The 20,165-nt window shown below is 35.3% G+C and overlaps 2 protein-coding genes and 1 long non-coding RNA gene across 3 annotated transcripts; 2 read left to right on the plus strand and 1 right to left on the minus strand.

The window, feature by feature from the left end:
- Positions 1 to 6,982: 6,982 nt before the first annotated feature.
- On the minus strand, positions 6,983 to 8,812 carry LOC113293173. Its single transcript, XR_003332094.1, has 3 exons — positions 8,474 to 8,812; positions 8,184 to 8,314; positions 6,983 to 7,377 (listed from the first exon to the last, which is right to left on the minus strand). It is a non-coding gene; the product is annotated as an uncharacterized LOC113293173 (long non-coding RNA).
- A 2,608-nt stretch (positions 8,813 to 11,420) lies between these two features.
- Positions 11,421 to 15,733, plus strand: LOC113293996 (phenylalanine--tRNA ligase, chloroplastic/mitochondrial-like). The gene is made up of 11 exons (XM_026542432.1): positions 11,421 to 11,535; positions 11,632 to 11,875; positions 12,027 to 12,217; positions 12,480 to 12,686; positions 12,798 to 12,915; positions 13,047 to 13,123; positions 14,247 to 14,426; positions 14,578 to 14,622; positions 14,973 to 15,077; positions 15,228 to 15,341; positions 15,423 to 15,733. The coding sequence occupies exons 2-11, from the start codon at positions 11,632 to 11,634 to the stop codon at positions 15,471 to 15,473; spliced, it is 1,332 nt and encodes a 443-aa protein (XP_026398217.1). The 5' UTR covers positions 11,421 to 11,535; the 3' UTR covers positions 15,474 to 15,733.
- Positions 15,734 to 16,504: 771 nt separating this feature from the next.
- On the plus strand, positions 16,505 to 19,655 carry LOC113300544 (serine carboxypeptidase-like 18). The gene is made up of 12 exons (XM_026549751.1): positions 16,505 to 16,983; positions 17,086 to 17,214; positions 17,300 to 17,402; positions 17,529 to 17,566; positions 17,653 to 17,754; positions 17,854 to 17,940; positions 18,101 to 18,259; positions 18,405 to 18,513; positions 18,598 to 18,706; positions 18,838 to 18,954; positions 19,053 to 19,098; positions 19,425 to 19,655. The coding sequence occupies exons 1-12, from the start codon at positions 16,558 to 16,560 to the stop codon at positions 19,506 to 19,508; spliced, it is 1,509 nt and encodes a 502-aa protein (XP_026405536.1). The 5' UTR covers positions 16,505 to 16,557; the 3' UTR covers positions 19,509 to 19,655.
- The last annotated feature ends 510 nt before the right edge of the window (positions 19,656 to 20,165 follow it).

The raw sequence follows: 20,165 nt of genomic DNA on the forward strand, positions 1-20,165 counted from the left end.
ATAGGTCGTTTAGGATGCATACTAAATTGATCTAAAGCTAGTGAAAGTTAGGGGATAAGTAATCGTTTCTTGACTCTTTACACAAGTAGAAAAGACGAAACCTTGCGGAGGGATTCCTTGGAGCAATTGTGTGTAAAAAAAACGTTAGAAAGTAGACCTTGATCTAAGAGTCTAACTACTATTATCAACCTAATAAATTCATGAATCTTAATGCGTTTAACTAAGTTACATCTTGAGTGATCTACTACTAGGTGGTTTGGTGAATAGAATCCGGTAGTCGAGAACTTCCGTATCCGGTGATACAAGGGATTTAGGAGTTTAGCACTGATCTAGATACTTTACCTATGGTTAGTGATAATCTGTGACTAATAAAAAGTGGAAAAGAACATAACTTGAATCATTGTTTTGCAACGAAGAAGGATTCCTTGATCTTGTATCTCTTATTGATTTTCCTTTATCTTTTAGTTGCTTTGTTTATTTATTTTTCTTTATAAAATCTAAAACCAAAACCACCCTTTTATGACATTATAAGACAACTAAAACCTCTTGCTCCTCGTGGGAATGAACTTAACTACCACCATATTACTTGTTAATTGAGTGGAAAAATATTCACTAATTTGTTGTGGTTACGACACGCATCAATGTCGTCCACATCAAAACCCCAAATTTATCTTGGAGTCCAATTAAAACAAGGAAGAGAATCTAATCACACCTTTGCACCGCTCCTTCAAAGATTAGGTCGAAAAGCTAGAGGATGGATGATAAAATGTCTGACTCCATCTGGAAGAATTGTCCTCATTAAAACCTCCCTAACCCCCACCTCAAACCACCTCATGCAAACAAAAAATCTCCCCATCAATGTCCACAAACAAATAGATCGTATCACGAGGGCACTTCTCATGAAAAGAATTTGGAATTTACATGAACAACCTAACTACATTTTTGGAAGTCTATGCAGCGAATAATATCTGAACCGACAACCAATTCTACAGGGCGTTGATACCATACCTTCTTCCTCCAGCGCTCAATGGAGACAATTAGCGTCGTTCATCCCTACCATGCAACAATTGGTTTTTCATTGTATTGGAAATGGGTTATCAACACCAATAGAAGCCAACTGGATTCCATACTCCCCAAACCTAGATCCAACTCAATGTTCCCCTATCCAAAATGTGGCTGATATCATTGATCTCATCTCTCATAACTGGAACCAAGAAAAATTAAACACCCTACCCAATCAAATAACTCAGAAAATAATAAACATCCACCGACCCCAAGATAGCCCCAGGACAAAATAATCTGGCCCCATTCAAAATTTGGAAAATACACTACCTCATCGGGATACAAATGTCTAACCTAAGGTCGACCTACTCAAAAAACCCTCCCATCTACAAAATTCTTTTGGACTTTACCATGTCCACCAAAAATTCAGCTTTTCTTGTGAAAAGCAATCAATGAGGGTCTACCAACCTTCTCTCTCCTACATCACATCCATCTGACCAATTCCGACATTTGCCTCAGATGCAAAGCTAATCAGGAATCATCGACTCACCTGCTAATTCACTTCCCAACGTCGACTTCATCTTGGAACACCTTATTTACTCAGCTATCAACCTTACCAAACTCCAATTATAACCCCACATGTCTTTTAACGCCGCAACCAACCATTTCCCAAATTTTACAACAATCAGCACCAGTATCTGTCATCTCTTTTGTTTGCTTTCTATTATGGACCTTATGGCTGGCCAAGAATCAACTAATTTACCGTCAAAAGCAAACAACATCAGAACAAATAGTGGCTTGGGCGAAAAACAACAACAAGAATATTCAGTGGCAATAGAATCCTTACCTCCAGTGCTACCAGGAGATTCACCGGTTCTTAACCACTCAAGAAATGCCAAAAGGATTTCGACAATTTCGGTAGGTTGGTCCACACCAAACTTGAATTGTATTAAGATTAACACCGACAGGGAAGCCATGGGGCATCCACATTTCGCAGGTGCCGGTGTCATTTGCAGAGACTCCGAAGCGCAAACAATTACGGCTTTAACCCAACCTCTAGGAATTATAACTGCTTTAACTGCAGAAACTTGGGCTTTGCTATTGGCATCAATAACAACAAGAAAAAGGAAATGGCCAAAAATTCTCTTCGAGACGGACTCAGAGAACCTTCTGCTCTTCGTCACATCCTCCACTGATCCTCCTTGGCATATCTCAGGGATGATTGAAGAAATAAAGATCAGAATACGGCAGATTCCACAAGCCGCTATCCAACACAATTACAGAGAAGGAAATCAAGCAACGGATGACTTGGCCAATCATGCGGCTGACAGAAGTCAAATGAGAAATCTTTCAACCAAATTTTAGGACCAGACAATCCCGGTTTGTGTTAGTCAAGTTATTTTCCATGACTCCGTGAGTACCACATACCCACGTCAAATTGTAATATAATCTTCTATCAATAAAATGCATGCTTTATAAACAAAATTGATATTTTTTTTATCAAGGCTTATGGGTGTAAATTACTAAAATAAAAGAGGTAAACGTGGCCTGATAAGTCCCATTTTATTGTGACTCCACCTGCCAACCCCCAACTATTAGCTATCTTTTTGATTTTTCACATTAATATATATATATCTATATAAAATAATTTATTATTATAAAATCACATATATTATTATAATATATAATGTGTATGACTCGGTGAATTCGGGTTGAACCACTGGTTAAACCATTTAATTCTTACGTAGTAATTTTTCCGGTTCGACGTCCTGACCGGTTTCAGAATATTGGTACTAATTATTCGCCGAACAGATTTGGATGTACTTGTACTTCGACATTTATTAAGTGATAGATGGTTTAATTGACTTTCATGGACGGATAACAAACTGGTCCGAGGAATCAAATAAAGACAATACCATCTAACATATATGGAAAGGAAGATGTAACTTAAATCATTCGAATGGAACCATAGAATAGTGCAGTTGCAAAAACTACAATAAAATATATACATTAATAATATTACCACCATATACAAGTCAGAATACAGTATCACTTCATCTCTTTACTATAATCTTATGTTTAACAATAATCTATAGATAACCAAAATTTAGATGCATAAGTTGCTGGATTAATGTTTCCTTATAAAAGTATGAACCCATAACAAGCTCAGGAATTAGATTAACTTAAGCCAATTATGCAAGGAAAACATAGAATTTTTCCAATAAGAAAGAAACCAGAGATGATAAGGTTTAAGCAGCTTTCGGAGGGCAATGGAATGAAGTGGACATACACGCAGCTTTTAAAGTTATTCGAGAACCAACCCTCCTGTTGCTCAAAGGAATGTACACTCAAAGGAACATGTATACATTATGAATTAGTAATGAATTTGGAAACACTACTCGAAGATTTAACAACTTCAAAATTTCACCTTTTCTTTCTTTGAATATAAAAGAGAGATAATATGGTCTGCAAATGTTTCGGTACTTTTAATCGATTATCGATTTAGAATACATGGAACGACGAATCGTTAGAAGAATTTCTACGCTTTTTGTGTTCTGATTATTTGGATACACATGTATCTTGGTGTCTCCCACTTATTTTAATTAACGCTGCACATAGCCGATCCAAACCGTTGGGTCAGATCGAAACCGAGAAAAAAACACCAACCATTCACCAAACCGGTGATCCAACGGTAGAGAACGGTTTTAAGAATTAAAACCGCCAAATTTATGATCACTAGTTTCTCACCCGTGCGATGCACGGATCTGTTTTTACTTACGAAATATTGGATACTTGTTATAAATAATATTATCGAAAGGGTAACAAATCAATCAGTATGATATTCTTCTTACAAATAAAAAATCAATAGGCTAGTATATTAGTCGATCTGCGGAGAGGAAAGAATGGGGTAAAACAAATATAGACTCTAAGGATCCAATGCAATGAAAATGAATATCTTCTTAGCATTCTTCCACATCTCTTTCTCCTTGCCTTGAAAAATGCTATGGCGGTCTATAAAGTAACGATTGTTATCTTGGATGCAAAGAATTGTTTTGTTTCCTATGTGTCTTGGTAGAGTATCATAACTATTGACTTCCCACATTTCCTCTTTGTCCTGGTAAAGAGTATCATAATTATTGACTTCAAAGACCATGAACCTATTTGATCTAGTTTCCACATTAAACCTAAAAAAAGAACACATCGAAAAAATACGTCTTGTTTATTGAATCATCGAACAGCGTCAAAGCGTCATGGAGATTATTCCCCTTGATATTATTATGCAATGTATCATTACATCTCTTTCTTGAACATATATACCACTATAATAGATATATCATTTTTGATATATGTGAGAAGCTGATCAATATTCCCATGGTTGTTACTATATTTTGGATGGTCAAACCTCCTCCATAGAGTCGGTCTGTGTATGGAAGCTTAGCCCAAGTAATGGTCTACACAGAGAACGCGATTCTCTGAGAATGTTCAAATTCTAAGTTATCATAAAGGTAGTGGATGAGGAATTGGGTGCATTTTATGCCTGTAGTATAACCGGAGTTTTTCCCCGAATTATTTTAAATAAGCTATCCCCTACATGGCCACAGAGATTCCGTAAATTCCAGAGGAGGCTTGGTATATGAATTTGTAGTACATGAACATAATTTTCCACATGTGCAAACTACTTTTTTTTTTGTTCCCATTGGGAAGGTTTGTTTAGGTCATGCGTAGAGCAAGTACAATGGAGTATTAGTTTTTTTATGGAAAGTTGGTTATGTCATGAATATAATTTTTATTTCTTTTATCATTCACAGCTAATCCATTAGTCCCGTTAGTAGCCTGATTTACACCAACTGTAGCATCATTCAAGTATCTTGGATAGTTGCTTTGAATTCAGTGTAGTAGGGCATTGTGCCTCCAAAGTGAACCAACAAAACCATATCGTATTGAGGCAAATACCTAGGAGGGATAAAACGACACACACGGATGATAAGAAGTAGTGTAATTAGGACCAGCGCATGCAAAACTATCTCAATAATATCCTCTTACATTAAGCCAACCAATTCTTTCCATATTATTTTTTTTTGGTAGAGTAGAGAAAGGATTTTCAAATGTTACTCAAGATGGAGATAGGAATACTATGATGGGACTTCTTCCTTAAGACTACCACATTAGGGGTTAGGAGCATATGCACTTGGTATAGTTCATTTGGTATCGTCTATGATTAAAATGATGGAATTTACACTTGGTATCATGCTCAAAATTGCAGGCTTTGATAAATGATGAAAGTTTCATGGAAAATAGAGGCCAAAATATTTTATATGTTCTATAATAAATAAATTAGAAGCTCAACGTATTTAAAGTGTATAGTCCAAAAATTGATTGAAGGTTACTCCGTTCCGATACTTCGCCTTCTAAGCTTAGATTTTATAGGCCAAATTAAAAATGATTTCCAGGTTAAATACAAGCAACTATTTCCGTACTAATCATGCACGCATCAAGCATCTTTTCAAAATAAGAACACGCGAATGAGACTAACAAAATGGATTGTTTTCCGAAATATGAATAGACACAAATTCTTTTCAAAATTTTCCGTTTAGTAGTTGTACGCCAGTTTTATTTGACGAAAAAATTTAACCCACATCCCAAAACCAAAACCATTATCAAGTATCAAGAAAAGAGTGTGGATAACATTTCGGTATATTTAAAATTTGACAGTACAATCAAGTCGATTACGCATCAAAAGACTAAATAATTTAACAGTGCGGGCCTCTTGAGTTAAAAAATCCCAAAATTTGATAGGAAAATAAGTAGTTCTCTTCTTTCTGCTAAACTTGGATTTTAGCTTTCTGGCGAATATATTATTCAGTTGGATCACCATCTTGTTGCACCTGTAATCTCTAATCAGTTTCCATCTCCATCTAAGAGTACAATGTTTGCTTCCGTAGATGAGCATCAAACGGTAATTTATTTGATACATTCGTAGCAAGTATGTATACTATGCAAAACTTACTCATAGATTTTAATGGGGTCAGTGGGTCGTAATATTGCATTTGGGATTTGGACGAAGCCTGTGGATGGTGATGCTGTGCTTTTTCTCCCCTGTTTTTGCTGATTTTCAAAGTGATACTTTTACCTACATAGTTGTCATAGTTCTTCTAGCTTCATCACGTGATTTTCCATGGGTTAAAGATCGCTTATATTTGGTTCATATATTAATTAGGGTTTAATGTACATTATACGTATTTCAGATTTTGTTTAATTTTTTTGTTAGATTTTTTTTAATTAGTTCTTAAAGTAGGATTAAAAATCAAGATCTTTGATAAGGAAGTAATATTCGTTAACGTCAAAACATGAGGCGGCATGTTCAGTAAGGGTTTTCTCTTTTTTCCCTAGATTAGACAAACCTATACCTGCGGCAAGGTCCTTATAGCAGTTACAGGGATACATATTGTTGGAAGTTACACGCTTTATCACTGCTGTTAATGGAGGTAACATTTTGCTTGGGATGTACTAATGTAATATAGGACAAAAAAGAAATTCCCTTTGGATTGGTACGCCCTGAAGCAAAATGATACCCCCATTAACAGCCCTAACTTTATGAGCATCATTCGCGCACAGACTGATGACCAATGTCTATGAAACTTGAATATGTAAAAAAAAAAGGCTTGCTTAAATCATGTAATGGTCTGAAGATTTAATGTGTGTGGGTTCAAGTTAGGATCGATAATCTATAATATGTGAATATTTCTCCTGGTTGATTCTGCTAGACGCCTTTATGGGTGTAGATACTTCTTAGCTAGGTCTATAGTTTAAGTAAGTGTTTCTATATAGCAACCTAGGCAGAAACCGTGTGCAGCAACAATCATTTTTCAAGCATAATATTCTATTTAGCTAAGAACAACAGTTACCAAAAATAGGTAATTTAATCATAGGAAGAATAAGGAAAAAATAAGAAACAAAGTTAACTACCAGAAGATCCCAGTTCATCGTTTCATCTTTCATTGGGAGGATATATCACCAACAACCAAAAAGTATAAAACCAATCAACCAAGAATACAAAATAGTAAAACAATAGGAGAGAAAAAAAACATAAAATGATGAGAGTTTGGCCTTGCTCTATATAGATCTTGACCAAACCCAGAAACTCCAACAATAGAAGGCGATATTTGAAAAATAATACCAATTGGCAGTATTAAGTATACGTATTTTTTTCTAATAATTCTGGAAAATCACGGTTATTTTTGATATCCATATTCATTCTTTAATATATTTTTAGAAATATGATTTCACACGATTTTTCAAAGACTTCTTTTCTTCTTTTTTCCAAAATGGCAGCAATAATATTTACAACAGCAACAGGTGCGTCATCGAGGGTACCTGCAAAATAAACAACGAAGTAGATTAGATAAGAACCATCAACCGCAAAGAAAAAATTATCGTGAAGAGTGTCCATATCTAAAAATATCTATCTTTTATACTTGTTGCAATACTTTCATTCAAAACAAAACATTGAGTATATATCTTTCACAAGGTTTAGGAATAAAATTTATATTTATCTTTCTATGGAATGAATAGTATCACGAAAAACAATAATGACAAATAGCCCTATTATCATTGGTATATTTTTATCAAAATGAAAAATATCCAAGTATAGGAGTAACATATTTTTTTTTTTTGAAATATCACGAAAAATATCCAGGTATATAGTGGCAAATCAGTCAGCAAAACCCAAAACCCTAAGGAAAAGGAAAAAATGAATAAAAACCTAAAAGCGACATGGTTTTTCGGTTTCGCCTTTCGTCCAACTCTTTTTAAACAGACCAAATCCATAAACTCTCGTAGGGAAAATCAAAAGATACATAACTGGTGTTTTTAAACATACATGTATAACACAAGGCCTGGAACAACAAAAAATACCTATACAAAGAAAGTAGACAATGGAAGTTAGAAAATTGAGGAATGTAGTTGAAACAGAAAAAGAAAAAAAAATCCAGGGTCATGAAAAAACTACCTGAAACTACCAGAGTAACACTAAGTAAGATCAACATCTCTATTTACAGTACAGATGCTATAGAACAATTGTTTGTAACAAATCAACTGTGATCTTATTATAGAAAACCTGAATTTAACCTCTGAATTTAACCGCTCAGCTAAACAGCAAAAAAAAAAGGAGAATAAATTACCATGTGTATGGAAAACCATATTCCAGAGCCATAGCAAATATGATTTTGGTATATATTCCAGAGTGAAAGAGTTATATATTCAATGCGAACTTGTTGACAACAACACTTTCACAATCATAAACATGAACACACTGCAAAAACAATAAATTTTTTTTAGTATTTCCTTTTCTCAAAGGATCCTATTTCAAAAAAAAATAAAAAAATCCTTCATAATAAAAACCACCAGCAAATATAAAAAGTCAGAATCTGAAAAACTTAACATATAAATTTTTAAAGAAGATTTTGATTACCTTAAAACAATGGATCGTTTTACGCTGTCTCGGAGACGATTGTAGTAAGACAGAGACTTGTTTACAATATTAAAAATATTTTCAGCAGAGCTTAATGCTTTGCTATGGTGCTACCTTGACATTTTCAGAAATAATATTTACAATACAATAAGAAGGAGAGAAAATCACCTAAACTGGTTTCGATTGCGAGAAGTAACATCCATCGTCTGTATGCAAAAATAAACGATAACCACCGATCATACGAAAACATTTCTGCAAATAAAGTAAGCATATTATTCACAACAACAAAGCCCTAAAAAAACATGCAGAGGAAAGAAATTGTGAGACTCGGCTTTTTCCCAAGCGTTTTTATAGAGGAGAAAATATTATTATTTTTGGATTTTTTTTCAGAGGAATATTATTATTATTATTCTTGGAATTAACGTCTTATATTTTTCCAAGAAAATCGTAAATAAATTTCCTTCTCTAGTTTGAAAATAAAATCATAAAAGAAGTTTCCTTCTCTAATTTTAAACGAATTTCATAATTAATAAAAAAAAATCTCTATCGACTCATTTTAGCAAAATATCTGCAATATCGTTATTTTTGGTCAATTCCATTAAAAAAAACTACATTCATGCAAAATATCTATAATATTATTATTTTTGATTACTGTATTATAGCCTCTGATATACATGGAATGTTTTCATTTTTGGTAAAAAGAATAATGCAGAAAAATAATAAGAAAAATTATATTTCGAAAAAATACATTTAAGATCGGCATACAACCTTGGTTGGTAACCTAGCAACAAGCTGGGCACCAACTTCTTTTTGAATAGCAATACCTAATCTATGAAAAATAAATCTACCAGCACCACTAGTAGCATCGTTAATAATTCAACAATGCTTCAGACGCTTAAAAAAGCACAAAGTATCTTCCCCGAGTTCACCTAAGGTAGAGAAGGCCGGAACACCCAGACCATAACCATGTGATACACACTTGTCCAAGTATTTAGTACGTTTACACGAAACGGCACTAGAAATAGCTTTACCTGGGACGAAAGAGCGGATACCATCACCAGTGAAGGGCGAGACACCTGTGACATCCATACAAAAATCTTGACCATTTTCCTAGTTAAGAACAAGGATATCAGCAGGTCGTAACTCTTTGTCCTCATCCGACAAAAACCCAAGAGAAACTTCCTTACGCGCAGGCACCGCATCTTTGTAACAAATGTCAGCAATTATATCACGTACAAAGTCATGTAGAAACTTACTTCCAACATCTTTAGCACAATGAAGCGCATGGTTCCCAAAGATATCCATAGATATGTTGCCGCTTGAACAAAGACCGTTCTCAACAAACAACGGGATACTAAGGCGATAGTAATAAACAACTCTGAACTGTCTTGGTCCAAGACATTTATTAAGCCCTCTAATTGGTACAGCCAAAAAACAATCCTGATCATGTTTGACACGATTACGCTGCCATAAAATGGAGTCTCTTGCAGACATAGAAAATTAGTATGTGATACACTTCTTAGCGGCATCAAAATAAGTGACTGCTAGGGAGTGCATGGAAGGGGGGGCAGTATCATCGACGCAATAAGAAGACGGTAGTCCACATACCTGGATAAAGTTTTGAAGAGCCAACTGATAGGCCGAACCTTTGTCTGTTGGGAACAAGCTACCAAGGATCACCTTTTTTACCGAAGCGGTCTAGCTCTGAGAAGAAAGATAGCAGTAGGAGCGGGTGTCCGCCATGGTATAGATCCCAAGACCATTATCTTTGATAGGCAAGGTATCTAATCTCTGCTGTAAAGGTCCAAAACCCGAGGGATCACCAGTGATTAAGAGTCTCAAGTACTTGAGAAAATCATCATCGAAAAGATTAATGGCTTGTTGAAGGGATGCAGAGTTGGTAGTTCGCATTGCAAAATATAATCTTGACACACCAGTACAATTACGAAGTAATAATATCTTGCTTTGAGGGTCCTTGAGTTTTTTGATGGCAGACATTAGTTGAACAGTCTTGTTCACCCTGCTCAACATCATATCACTAATAAAGTTCAAATCCAAACTCACCGGCCCTCCCAAGAGTTTAACCCATTAGAAGGTCTACCAATATCAGAAGGGAATACACCAACAACAATGCTTCTGGGATCAATAGAAGGCCAAAAGACTTCCATTTTCTTTATATTTAGATGTAAACCCCTATCTGGCCCTTCAGTCTCTATTATGTGCAAAGCCTTGGCCACCTCAAGCGTATCACCGATAATTGTACCGTCATCCAGGTACCAGGCGTGCAAATCAAGCTTACAACTGGAGGCAATTGTCTTCACTAGGGGGTGAAGTGTCAAAGCAAACAACAAGGGACCGAGAGGGTCACCCTGCTGGACTTCAAGAGCAGATGACAAAATAAATTGGTCATAGTAGAGTTTAGCAGGCCTCAAGTAACAAAATTCCACCCAGCGAGAAATACCTGGACATTGAAGACGAACCTCCTTGATGAGATGAGATCTGCTAACCATGTTGAACGCATTGGAGAAGTGTACCGTTCTCATCCATTGAATCAAATACAAAAATTTTTCTCATTTTCCCCTGCTCCTTCTCCAAAAAAATCTATTTTTTTTTTCTTACTCAAAATTTTTCATCTACACAAATTTACGACTAAATAATCTTAAAACTGATTACTAATCAATAATCATTAATCACTAATCAGAATTATTATTAACACTAATACAAAAAAGACATATTTGCCATTAAAATTAAGGGACTTCTGATTTCGTTATTTCACATATTTTTTTTTGTCTTTATTAGATATGCCTAATAAGATTCGTGTATGCCCAAAACAGACTTCAAATTAATCGCCGACTGAACAATTACTGTCGTCAGTACCACTAAGTCAGAAGGTGCTAAGATGTTGGCCCACGGCCCATGAAAACTTGAAACAAGCAATTCTCAGCTATTGACCTGATCCAGTGATCCTCAGTGTCCATTTTCATCCCTTCAACCTCCTCATCTTCATCCTCTCCACTCCTTAACCCCTCTGTTCTTCATCTCCAAAACCCTAATCAAACAAGGTCTGTCTCTCTTTTACACTAGAAACCCTTATCTTCAAAAACCCCATTTTGTACCACTTTTTTGAGCTTTAAATTTTCTTTCTTTTCTTTTTGCAGATGAAGATGTTTATACAGACAGGCACTAGAGGAATTTCCACTTACCAATTCAAGATGAACATGGCAGTAACATTAACTAATACTCATCATTCAACTCTCTGTATACCATCACTACTAAAACAGAGTCAATTACTAGGAGGATTTAACGTATCCTCGTCATTTCGTTCTTTATCTTCTTCTTCTGCGAGATCGAAACCAGTGGTTTCTGCATTAGAGATTGGTGGAGTGACTATTGATAAGGATGGTAAGTAAAACCCATATCTCAAAATTGCAAATTTATGTATGTTGGAAGTTCAATTCATCAGTATGGGTAATGCAGTAGACATGTTTGTGGAAATGCCTGAATTGAAATACAATTATGTTTTTATTTTGTGTTTGTGTGGGTTGTATGGTAGATGTGGTGAAAGATGATCCAACAAACAATGTTCCTGATTCGATATATACAAAACTTGGTTTGCAACTACACAAGAGGGATAAACACCCACTTGGGATCTTGAAGAATGCAATTCACAGTTATTTCGACACGAATTACTCTGGGAAGTTTGTTAAATTCGACGATCTATGCCCAATAGTTTCTGCCAAAGAGGTACTTCTATGCATTAACTTGCAATAAGATGGTTCTGGTCTCCACCGTAGTTAGTTTGTGATATATGGCACAATTGAGACTTGTTGTGGACATAAAATGATTAGCTTTTGGTTTTACTATTAACTGGACTTTTTAGTCCCAAGGGAAAAACTTAGGAATAGCTGTACTCCGAGGATTTAAAACAGAAGTTTGATTTGTAGCATCCTCTTGGCAATGTTAAATACTATGTTCATTTTTATCACTTAAGCTGCTTCTCTTGCAGAACTTCGATGATGTGTTAGTTCCCGCTGATCATGTAAGCAGGAGTTACAATGATACGTACTATATTGATGCTCAAACTGTCTTGAGATGTCATACAAGTGCTCACCAGGCAGAGCTGTTGAGGAACGGTCACACTCATTTCCTTGTAACTGGAGATGTTTACCGTAGGGATTCTATTGACTCGACTCATTACCCTGTTTTCCATCAGGTTCTTATTTATTTCCTAATTTGAACTTCTCCCTGCATCATTTAATAGTTCGTCTAAGTTTAATTTGGTTTTACTTCTTTTACCTGTTGAGTTAGTATCTCGACTGTGCAGATGGAAGGGGTTCGTGTTTTCTCTCCCGATGAGTGGGAAGCGTCTAGCAAAGATGGCACGACTTATGCAGCCGAGGACCTCAAAAAGTGCCTCGAGGGTTTGGCACGCCATTTATTTGGTAAACCTGGACTATAACCTTATCTAGTTGTTCTTCCAAACCTGAAAATAGATGTCCTGTTCAGAATTCTAGATTAGTAATTATAGCGTGATAGGTTTCATGAATCACCCTGGCTCTGTTAAATCCTACAGGTGCAGTAGAAATGCGCTGGGTGGATACTTACTTTCCATTTACGGAGCCATCATTTGAACTCGAGATATTTTTTCAGGTTTGTTGCTGAACCAATCATATAAATTTCGTATATATGCACCTAATCAAATGCATTACATATTCTTAAAAGTTAAACCTATTTAAATGGAAAATGCTATAGTTTCAAGTAATGGATTCCTTGTGATCGTTAGCAAGCATGGTCGAGCAGCTTTATTTCCTGTTTATCATTTTTCCTTATTGTTGTGTAACCATTTAAGCCATATGTAAGAGACTTAAAGAAAACAAAAGAAAGAAAGAAGAAGCAAGGGGTAGGAAGTTTTCCAAATGTCAAATAATTAGGTTGTATATCTGTTCTTCACGGGGTTGCATGGAAACGGAAATGAGTGTCCGATACGGAGACGTTTCCGTGTGTCCAATACGGCAATTCCAAAAATTCACGATATGTGGAAACGGCTGTATACATTAAAAATACTGCTAATTTTTCTAGGATATACACAAATGTGAACCATCGCACACCTCAAATGCTAATCAAAATTCATTTGCATCATATATTTGAAACTTTAACTTTAACATTCAAAACATTACTTATAGTAGTTAGATAATTACATTGATTATATTGGTTAATTTTTACCAAAATTTCCAACATTTTACTAAGTCAGTTTTTTTTTTTTTTTTACTTATTATTTGGCTTTGCCATGGTGTATATATGTCCATCTCCATTTCCACACGTATGGTAACGCCATGCGGCAACTTGTTTGAAGTTTCGGCGCAACCACGGTTCTTCCTTGAGTGAAAGGGTAACCAAAAACCGAATAGGAAAGAGGCAGTTCTTCTCAGACTGTTTTCGAGAAGAGTAGGCTGAGTGTGTTCAAAATGTTTTTGAGAACAGAGCAACGTTTGTTTCGGTTTTTCTTTTCTTTTTGCTGGGTCACATTTCTTGAGCAATCTGCTTACATTTTCTTTTAGTTAATCAAACTCATTTGTGTTCCACTGTAAATTGTATATGCCGTTTATCTTCCATCTTTTCTTCAATGAGTTCAATTCCATATGCCATTTCTCTTCCATCTTTTCCGTTTCCTCAGTTTGTACCTGTCTAATGGATACTTATGACCCATGTTGAGTGCATATACTTGATGAAATCTATTACAATTCATCAAAGCTCTGTCCATTTTCTTTCTCAGGAGAAATGGTTGGAGGTTTTGGGTTGCGGGGTGACTGAGCAGGAGATTTTAAAAAGAAGTGGTAACGTGGATAAGGTTGCATGGGCCTTTGGACTGGGGCTTGAACGGCTTGCAATGGTTCTTTTTGAGATACCTGACATAAGGCTGTTCTGGACTTCTGATGAGCGGTTCACGTCACAGGTATTACATACTTAATTTGAAGATATTAGCAATTATATTTTTCCACTCGGTTACTCGTATATTTGCCATTTTGTGTGACTTCAGCAGTTATTTTTATTTAATACTCTAATTTGAGATGTTCTAAAGCTACTTCTATGCAACTTATGTGCAGTTCTCAAAAGGGCAGCTTGGAGTCAAGTTCAAGCCTTTTTCAAAGGTAGGGTCCATGACCATCATCACACTTCAGTTACGGATTGATATGAATTTTGCGTTATGGGATGATAGTTTAAGTTTATCTTGAGCTAGAATCTTGAAGTACGATTGAACTCTAATGGAGACTTGTTTCTTGCTTTATGATTTACTGAGAAAGTTTGACAGTTGTGCTATAGAAACAACGGACAAATGAATTGAAAGAAAATTAGACTAGGTAGTGTCATGTTGGTGTTACAAGCTTATATTGATTCACATGTAAACACAGTAAAGTTCCTGTACACGGATTAGTAAGTACTTAAAGAGACCTAAAATAGTTTATACATTCTGTAACTTTGTTTGATTCTTTTTATGCAGTTTCCTCCTTGCTATAAAGATATGAGTTTCTGGATCAGTGACTCGTTCACTGAGAACAATTTATGCGAAATTGTAAGAGCAGTTGCTGGGGATCTAGCGGAGGAGGTAATGTCGTTGCATATTAACAATTAACAACATTACAGTAGCGAATTGATTAACTGTCAATACTGGATAGTAAGAAAGATACATTAATTCTATTTTATAAGCAAATTTGTTGTTCGTAACTAAAACTATAAATTTTGCAACTTGTGATAGGTTCAATTGATTGATAATTTCACAAACAAGAAAGGGATGACAAGTCACTGTTATAGAATCGCATATAGATCTATGGAACGTTCTCTGACAGACGAGGAAATAAATCAATTGCAGGTAAAAATTGATATAAGAATTGCTTCATACTCTTGTTTCTATACTGTTCTTTTGGAAACTTACCTTTGGGTTCTGCCGCAGTTCAACGTCAGAGAAGAAGTTGAGAGCAAATTGAAGGTTGTTCTGAGATGATAAACTTACCTTTTTTCTTCTCTTTTTTGGCTATGTAAAAGTACACCCATTAACATGCCATTAATTTGAGGTAATGAATTCATAAAAAGAAAATCCAAAGTTGAGATTATTTTCTTTATTTTTTCAGTGTAACATTTTTGTATCTGCACAGGTGTTTCATCATGTTTATCTCTCATGTAGATTCCGAGTATCATATTCTGAATCTGAGATGTCAACTCATGTATCTCCGTTAAATTCCAAGTATTTCTAAGTTTCGGGCACAAAACACTTTTTAGAATATGAGTTGCATAATCAATCAAAACCCATGAAACTTCCCTCTAATTCTACCATTTCAATGGCTTGTTCACAATGGTGGAACTTGGATAGGAAAAGTTGCATATATTTTGCAGTAGATGTCTCTCCAGATTGGTCCATATTATACAAGAATTGATATCTTGGTTTGGGTTGGGGGTGGATGATTTTCAATTTGTCGTACTCCCCATCTCCATAGTCTCAATCATAACATTTGTGTTGGACCTAATCCATGCCCCAGCAATAATTTCCCCATCACTAGAACAGCACTCGACAGGTAGGTATACTTCCCAAGTTTTTATTTTATTTTATCCTACCTAACATATTTTTGAGTGTCAGGGGATGATTCAAAATTAAGAGTATCAAACTAACTCATTTTATACATAGCTTATAATAGGGGATATCAAAAGTGATGGGCATCGATTTATATAAAACAAAGTAATATGATCTCTGGGTATTAAAATCGGGTACCGTTAATTTTTAGCCCAATAATAAAGTTCAATTTTGTGCACAGTTTGTTACCGAGTGTTCACACAACATTTTAATCGCATCATTTGATTAAATTTTGGGAGTTATATAACGAGGGATTAGATTCTTAACTCCCGTGCCATAGTGAGACTATTATCAACTAAACCAATTAAATACCCAACAAAACGCCAGAACTAAACGAGCTATGTGGAAACTGCTAACACCATAACCTCTAATAGCAACAAACATTCATTAACCACATCTTAATCAATATTATGTATATGTGGTTGTCTTTGGTTTTTGTTGGTGTAATCGACAACAAACAATGACTATTCCTCCTATCCAGCTGCTGCTCTTCATTTGCTTATTGTTCTGTATATTATTTTCTGCGAATCATTCAGAAGCAGTAGTCTCAAGTGGTAACCTGGTAACTTATCTTCCTGGATTAGCAATTCAACCTCTTCCTTTCCATCTAGAAACTGGGTATATAGGTGTTGGTGGTGGTAGTAATAGCAAATCATCCTCACACGGTGACAGTGATGATGAAGGTGCTAATCAATTGTTTTACTACTTTTTCAAGTCGGAGAGAAAAGAAGCTCCTCTTGTTTTATGGCTCACCGGTGGTCCTCGTTGCTCCGGGTTGAGTCCTTTAGTTTTCAACAGAGGTCCTATACAGATTGATAAAGTAGTGGAATACAAAAATGGTACTAGCTTACCAACATTCAAATTGAATCCGTATTCATGGACAAAGGTACGAATTCTATGATTTTTGCTGTAATTTATACCATATACAGTTTTTTCCTAATGACTTAATTACCCTCCTATGATCTGATACAATTATTTTAATTTTCAGATTGCCAACATGATTTTCTTGGATGAGCCTGTGGGCACTGGATTCTCATATTATTCAAAGTCCTCACATGATCAATCACAAATGGGTGACATTCTATCGGCTAGAAATACTTACGAATTTCTTGTAAAGGTGGGATTTTAGACCTTTTAGTACATGGCAGGTCACTTTCCGGATTTTTTTTTTTTTTATAAATTTCATCTGACTTGATTTGCAGTGGTTGATTCAAAACCCAGAATTCCAGTCTAACCCAGTTTACATTTCCGGTGATTCATATTCTGGCATCATTATCCCAATCATTGTGCAAGATTTGATTAGAGGTAAAAAACTTTTTTACTATACAGTAGTTAGAAAGTCTTTTACTTTTAAGTTACTGATTTTAAAGTTCGGTGCGGTATAGGTGGTAATACTCTAATACATTGTCATATGGAAATGTAACATTGCAGATATTGAAGTCGGAAAGTACCCATTTCTCAATTTTAAGGTTCGTCCAGAGAGTGTAATCTAGCTGGTAGTTAAAATGCTCTACATTTATAGAGATTTTTGAAGTTAACGGTGTTCCTTAATCAGGGTTATTCGTTGGGCAATCCGGTTACCTATCGCCGACTAGAAGAAAATTCATTTATACCATTTGCCCGTAACTTGGGGTTTGTATCTTATGAACTCTATCAGGTGATGCATTTAGTCAATAACCCTCTTCTTTTTTTTTCTTTTCAAAATAAGTAGTAATAACCTTTTGATTATTGTTAGTTTATACTCTCTTGCAAACAGTCAATGAGGGTAAACTGCAGGGGAAATTTTCTTAATTTTGATATCTCAAATGGGAATTGTTCGGACGATCGCCGGGAATTTGAAGAGGTACGTGTAGTAAAAGAATGAGGACTATTGTTCTAAGCACCAAAAGAAATAGCAGCAGAACTTATCACTGAAATATATCCAGAACCATTTATCTGAATCCATTTTATATGCTAACATGATCATCTTGGGATATTCTTATGATTTCCTTTCATTTTTGTAGTTGGTCTCAGGAATAAACCGAAATCAAGTTACAGAACCCCTTTGTCATAATGCACTTACTACTTCCCCAAACCCCAAAGAGATGTTGAAAAATAGACGCCGAAGGTCTCTTGTTACAACCCGAGAAGGTTTACATGCGTATGATGCTAGTTGCCCACGGGTAACCTCTCATTTTCTTTCCTTCCCTCTTGTTACCTGCATTAACCAACCATCCGTCTTCTGATCTTTACCTCCCTCTTGTTACCTGCATAAACCAACCATCCGCCTTCTGATTTTTACCTATATGTATATCGTAAACATTGTAGATGTATACTTATGTACTATTGGAGCATTGGGCAAACGATAATCGGGTTCGAAAAGCACTCCATGTTAAAGAGGTTCGTACAGTTACGCTACCAGAATTTGGTTCCTATGGTAACAAAAAATCTACTGTTCACAATTTCTTATGGAACTACGCTCACTATGATTTTAAGTTAACAATGAGCAGGCAACAATAAAAAAAATGGAATAGATGCAACTATGACTTACCCTACACCGCCGAAGTAACAAATGCTATAGAATATCATCAGAACATTAGCCCGAAAGGTTATAGATCTTTTATTTACAGGTAATTAAATTACCACTAGAAGTACATGGAGATCAGTTTTTACTTAATCTGGTGTCTGAATCAAATTAAGATTCAAGTCAGATGCCAAACCGTTTATTTTTAAAATATTTCTTTTGATTTTCAAATTACAGTGGTGACCATGACATGATTGTTCCACATATATCTACGGAAGCATGGATACGAACACTTGCCAACTTGTCCATCACAGAGGAGTGGCGTCCGTGGTTCGTGGACGGACAAGTTGCAGGGTACATTAATCTTGATGATAAAATAACCAATCATACGATTCAAAGAATTAATCAAAAATTGTATCATAACTTGGTTATGCAAACTTCTTTTATTGCAGATACACAAGGACTTACTCTAATGGCTTAACATATGCGACGGTTAAGGCAAGTAAAATTAGCTACATTTTCATCGGATATTTTTTACTTTGTGCAGGTAATGTGTTGTCTATTAATTCGTGATGTGCTAGCAGTCAGCTCTCATGCATATATACGGTGCAAAATGACTTTAAACCTCTCGCTGAATGAACGGCTTTTTGTACTTTAATTAGTACCTAAGTTTTGCCCAACACTAAACATTTTGACCATCGAAGACCTTGTTTGCCTAACTAATTTTTATTTTCAAACTTCTTTTTTTTTTTCTGAAGAGAAAAGATTATATTAAACAAAAAAAGGAGAATTAAATATTTAATTGTGTTCGTCTTTGCAATCAGGGAAGTGGTCATACAGCTCCAGAGTACACCCCAAAAGAATGTTTGAACATGTTTGAAAGGTGGTTTTCAAATACTCCTTTGTAAAGGACTGATATGCAGATTAATAGCTCTATCAATTAGCGTCAGAAATTTATACATTCTTATTATTTATCTTTTAGTGTGGAAGTTATTTTATTTATTTTGACTTGAAAGCACCATTTGTCTAAGTCTTAACTTGAAGTGAAAGAATTACGTGGCTAAATTTGGGTTTATGATACTTAATTGGGACCTATAACTACATGACAAAAAATGGTCATTAAGAAGTAATTTCTAGAAACCCCTTATCCACTATTTATGTTAATACCTAATATGCCTTTGATAAATTAGTAATGATTAATTAAATTAGTATTAATTAAATTAATTAGTGTTTGAGTTTGATTATAATGTTAGGATTAGAGTAGAAATTCATTTCCTCTTTTAAGGTTTGGAGGGAAAGAAGAAGTAGAGGGAGAAAAGAAAAACTAGGGTTTGTGATTTTCTTAGTAAAAATGAAACTTTGTAGTGACGATGAAGACTCTAGTAGTGACGACGAAGTGGGTGAATCAGATAATCAGGATTTCAATCCTACCGAAGTGGATAATTTGTTGAATGAAGAAGAGAATGTCAACCAAATAATGCTTCAGGATATTATTCAAGCACAAGAACAATTTATGCGGGAAGAAGAAGGTGGTAATGCTTCAAATAGACATGTATGAGTTGTAA

The sequence above is a fragment of the Papaver somniferum genome, chromosome 7 (assembly GCF_003573695.1).
Source record: "Papaver somniferum cultivar HN1 chromosome 7, ASM357369v1, whole genome shotgun sequence".
Classification (NCBI taxonomy): domain Eukaryota; kingdom Viridiplantae; phylum Streptophyta; class Magnoliopsida; order Ranunculales; family Papaveraceae; genus Papaver; species Papaver somniferum.

Excerpts from the sequence above, each read along its gene's own strand:
- LOC113300544 (XM_026549751.1), top strand. The coding sequence starts at position 16,558 with ATGACTATTCCTCCTATCCAGCTGCTGCTCTTCATTTGCTTATTGTTC. Across the intron at positions 17,755-17,853 it reads TATCTTATGAACTCTATCAG|TCAATGAGGGTAAACTGCAG; the intron begins GTGATGCATTTA and ends TCTTGCAAACAG. Across the intron at positions 18,955-19,052 it reads GTGGACGGACAAGTTGCAGG|ATACACAAGGACTTACTCTA; the intron begins GTACATTAATCT and ends CTTTTATTGCAG.
- LOC113293996 (XM_026542432.1), top strand. The coding sequence starts at position 11,632 with ATGAAGATGTTTATACAGACAGGCACTAGAGGAATTTCCACTTACCAA. Across the intron at positions 14,427-14,577 it reads ATGAGCGGTTCACGTCACAG|TTCTCAAAAGGGCAGCTTGG; the intron begins GTATTACATACT and ends ACTTATGTGCAG. Across the intron at positions 14,623-14,972 it reads AGTTCAAGCCTTTTTCAAAG|TTTCCTCCTTGCTATAAAGA; the intron begins GTAGGGTCCATG and ends CTTTTTATGCAG.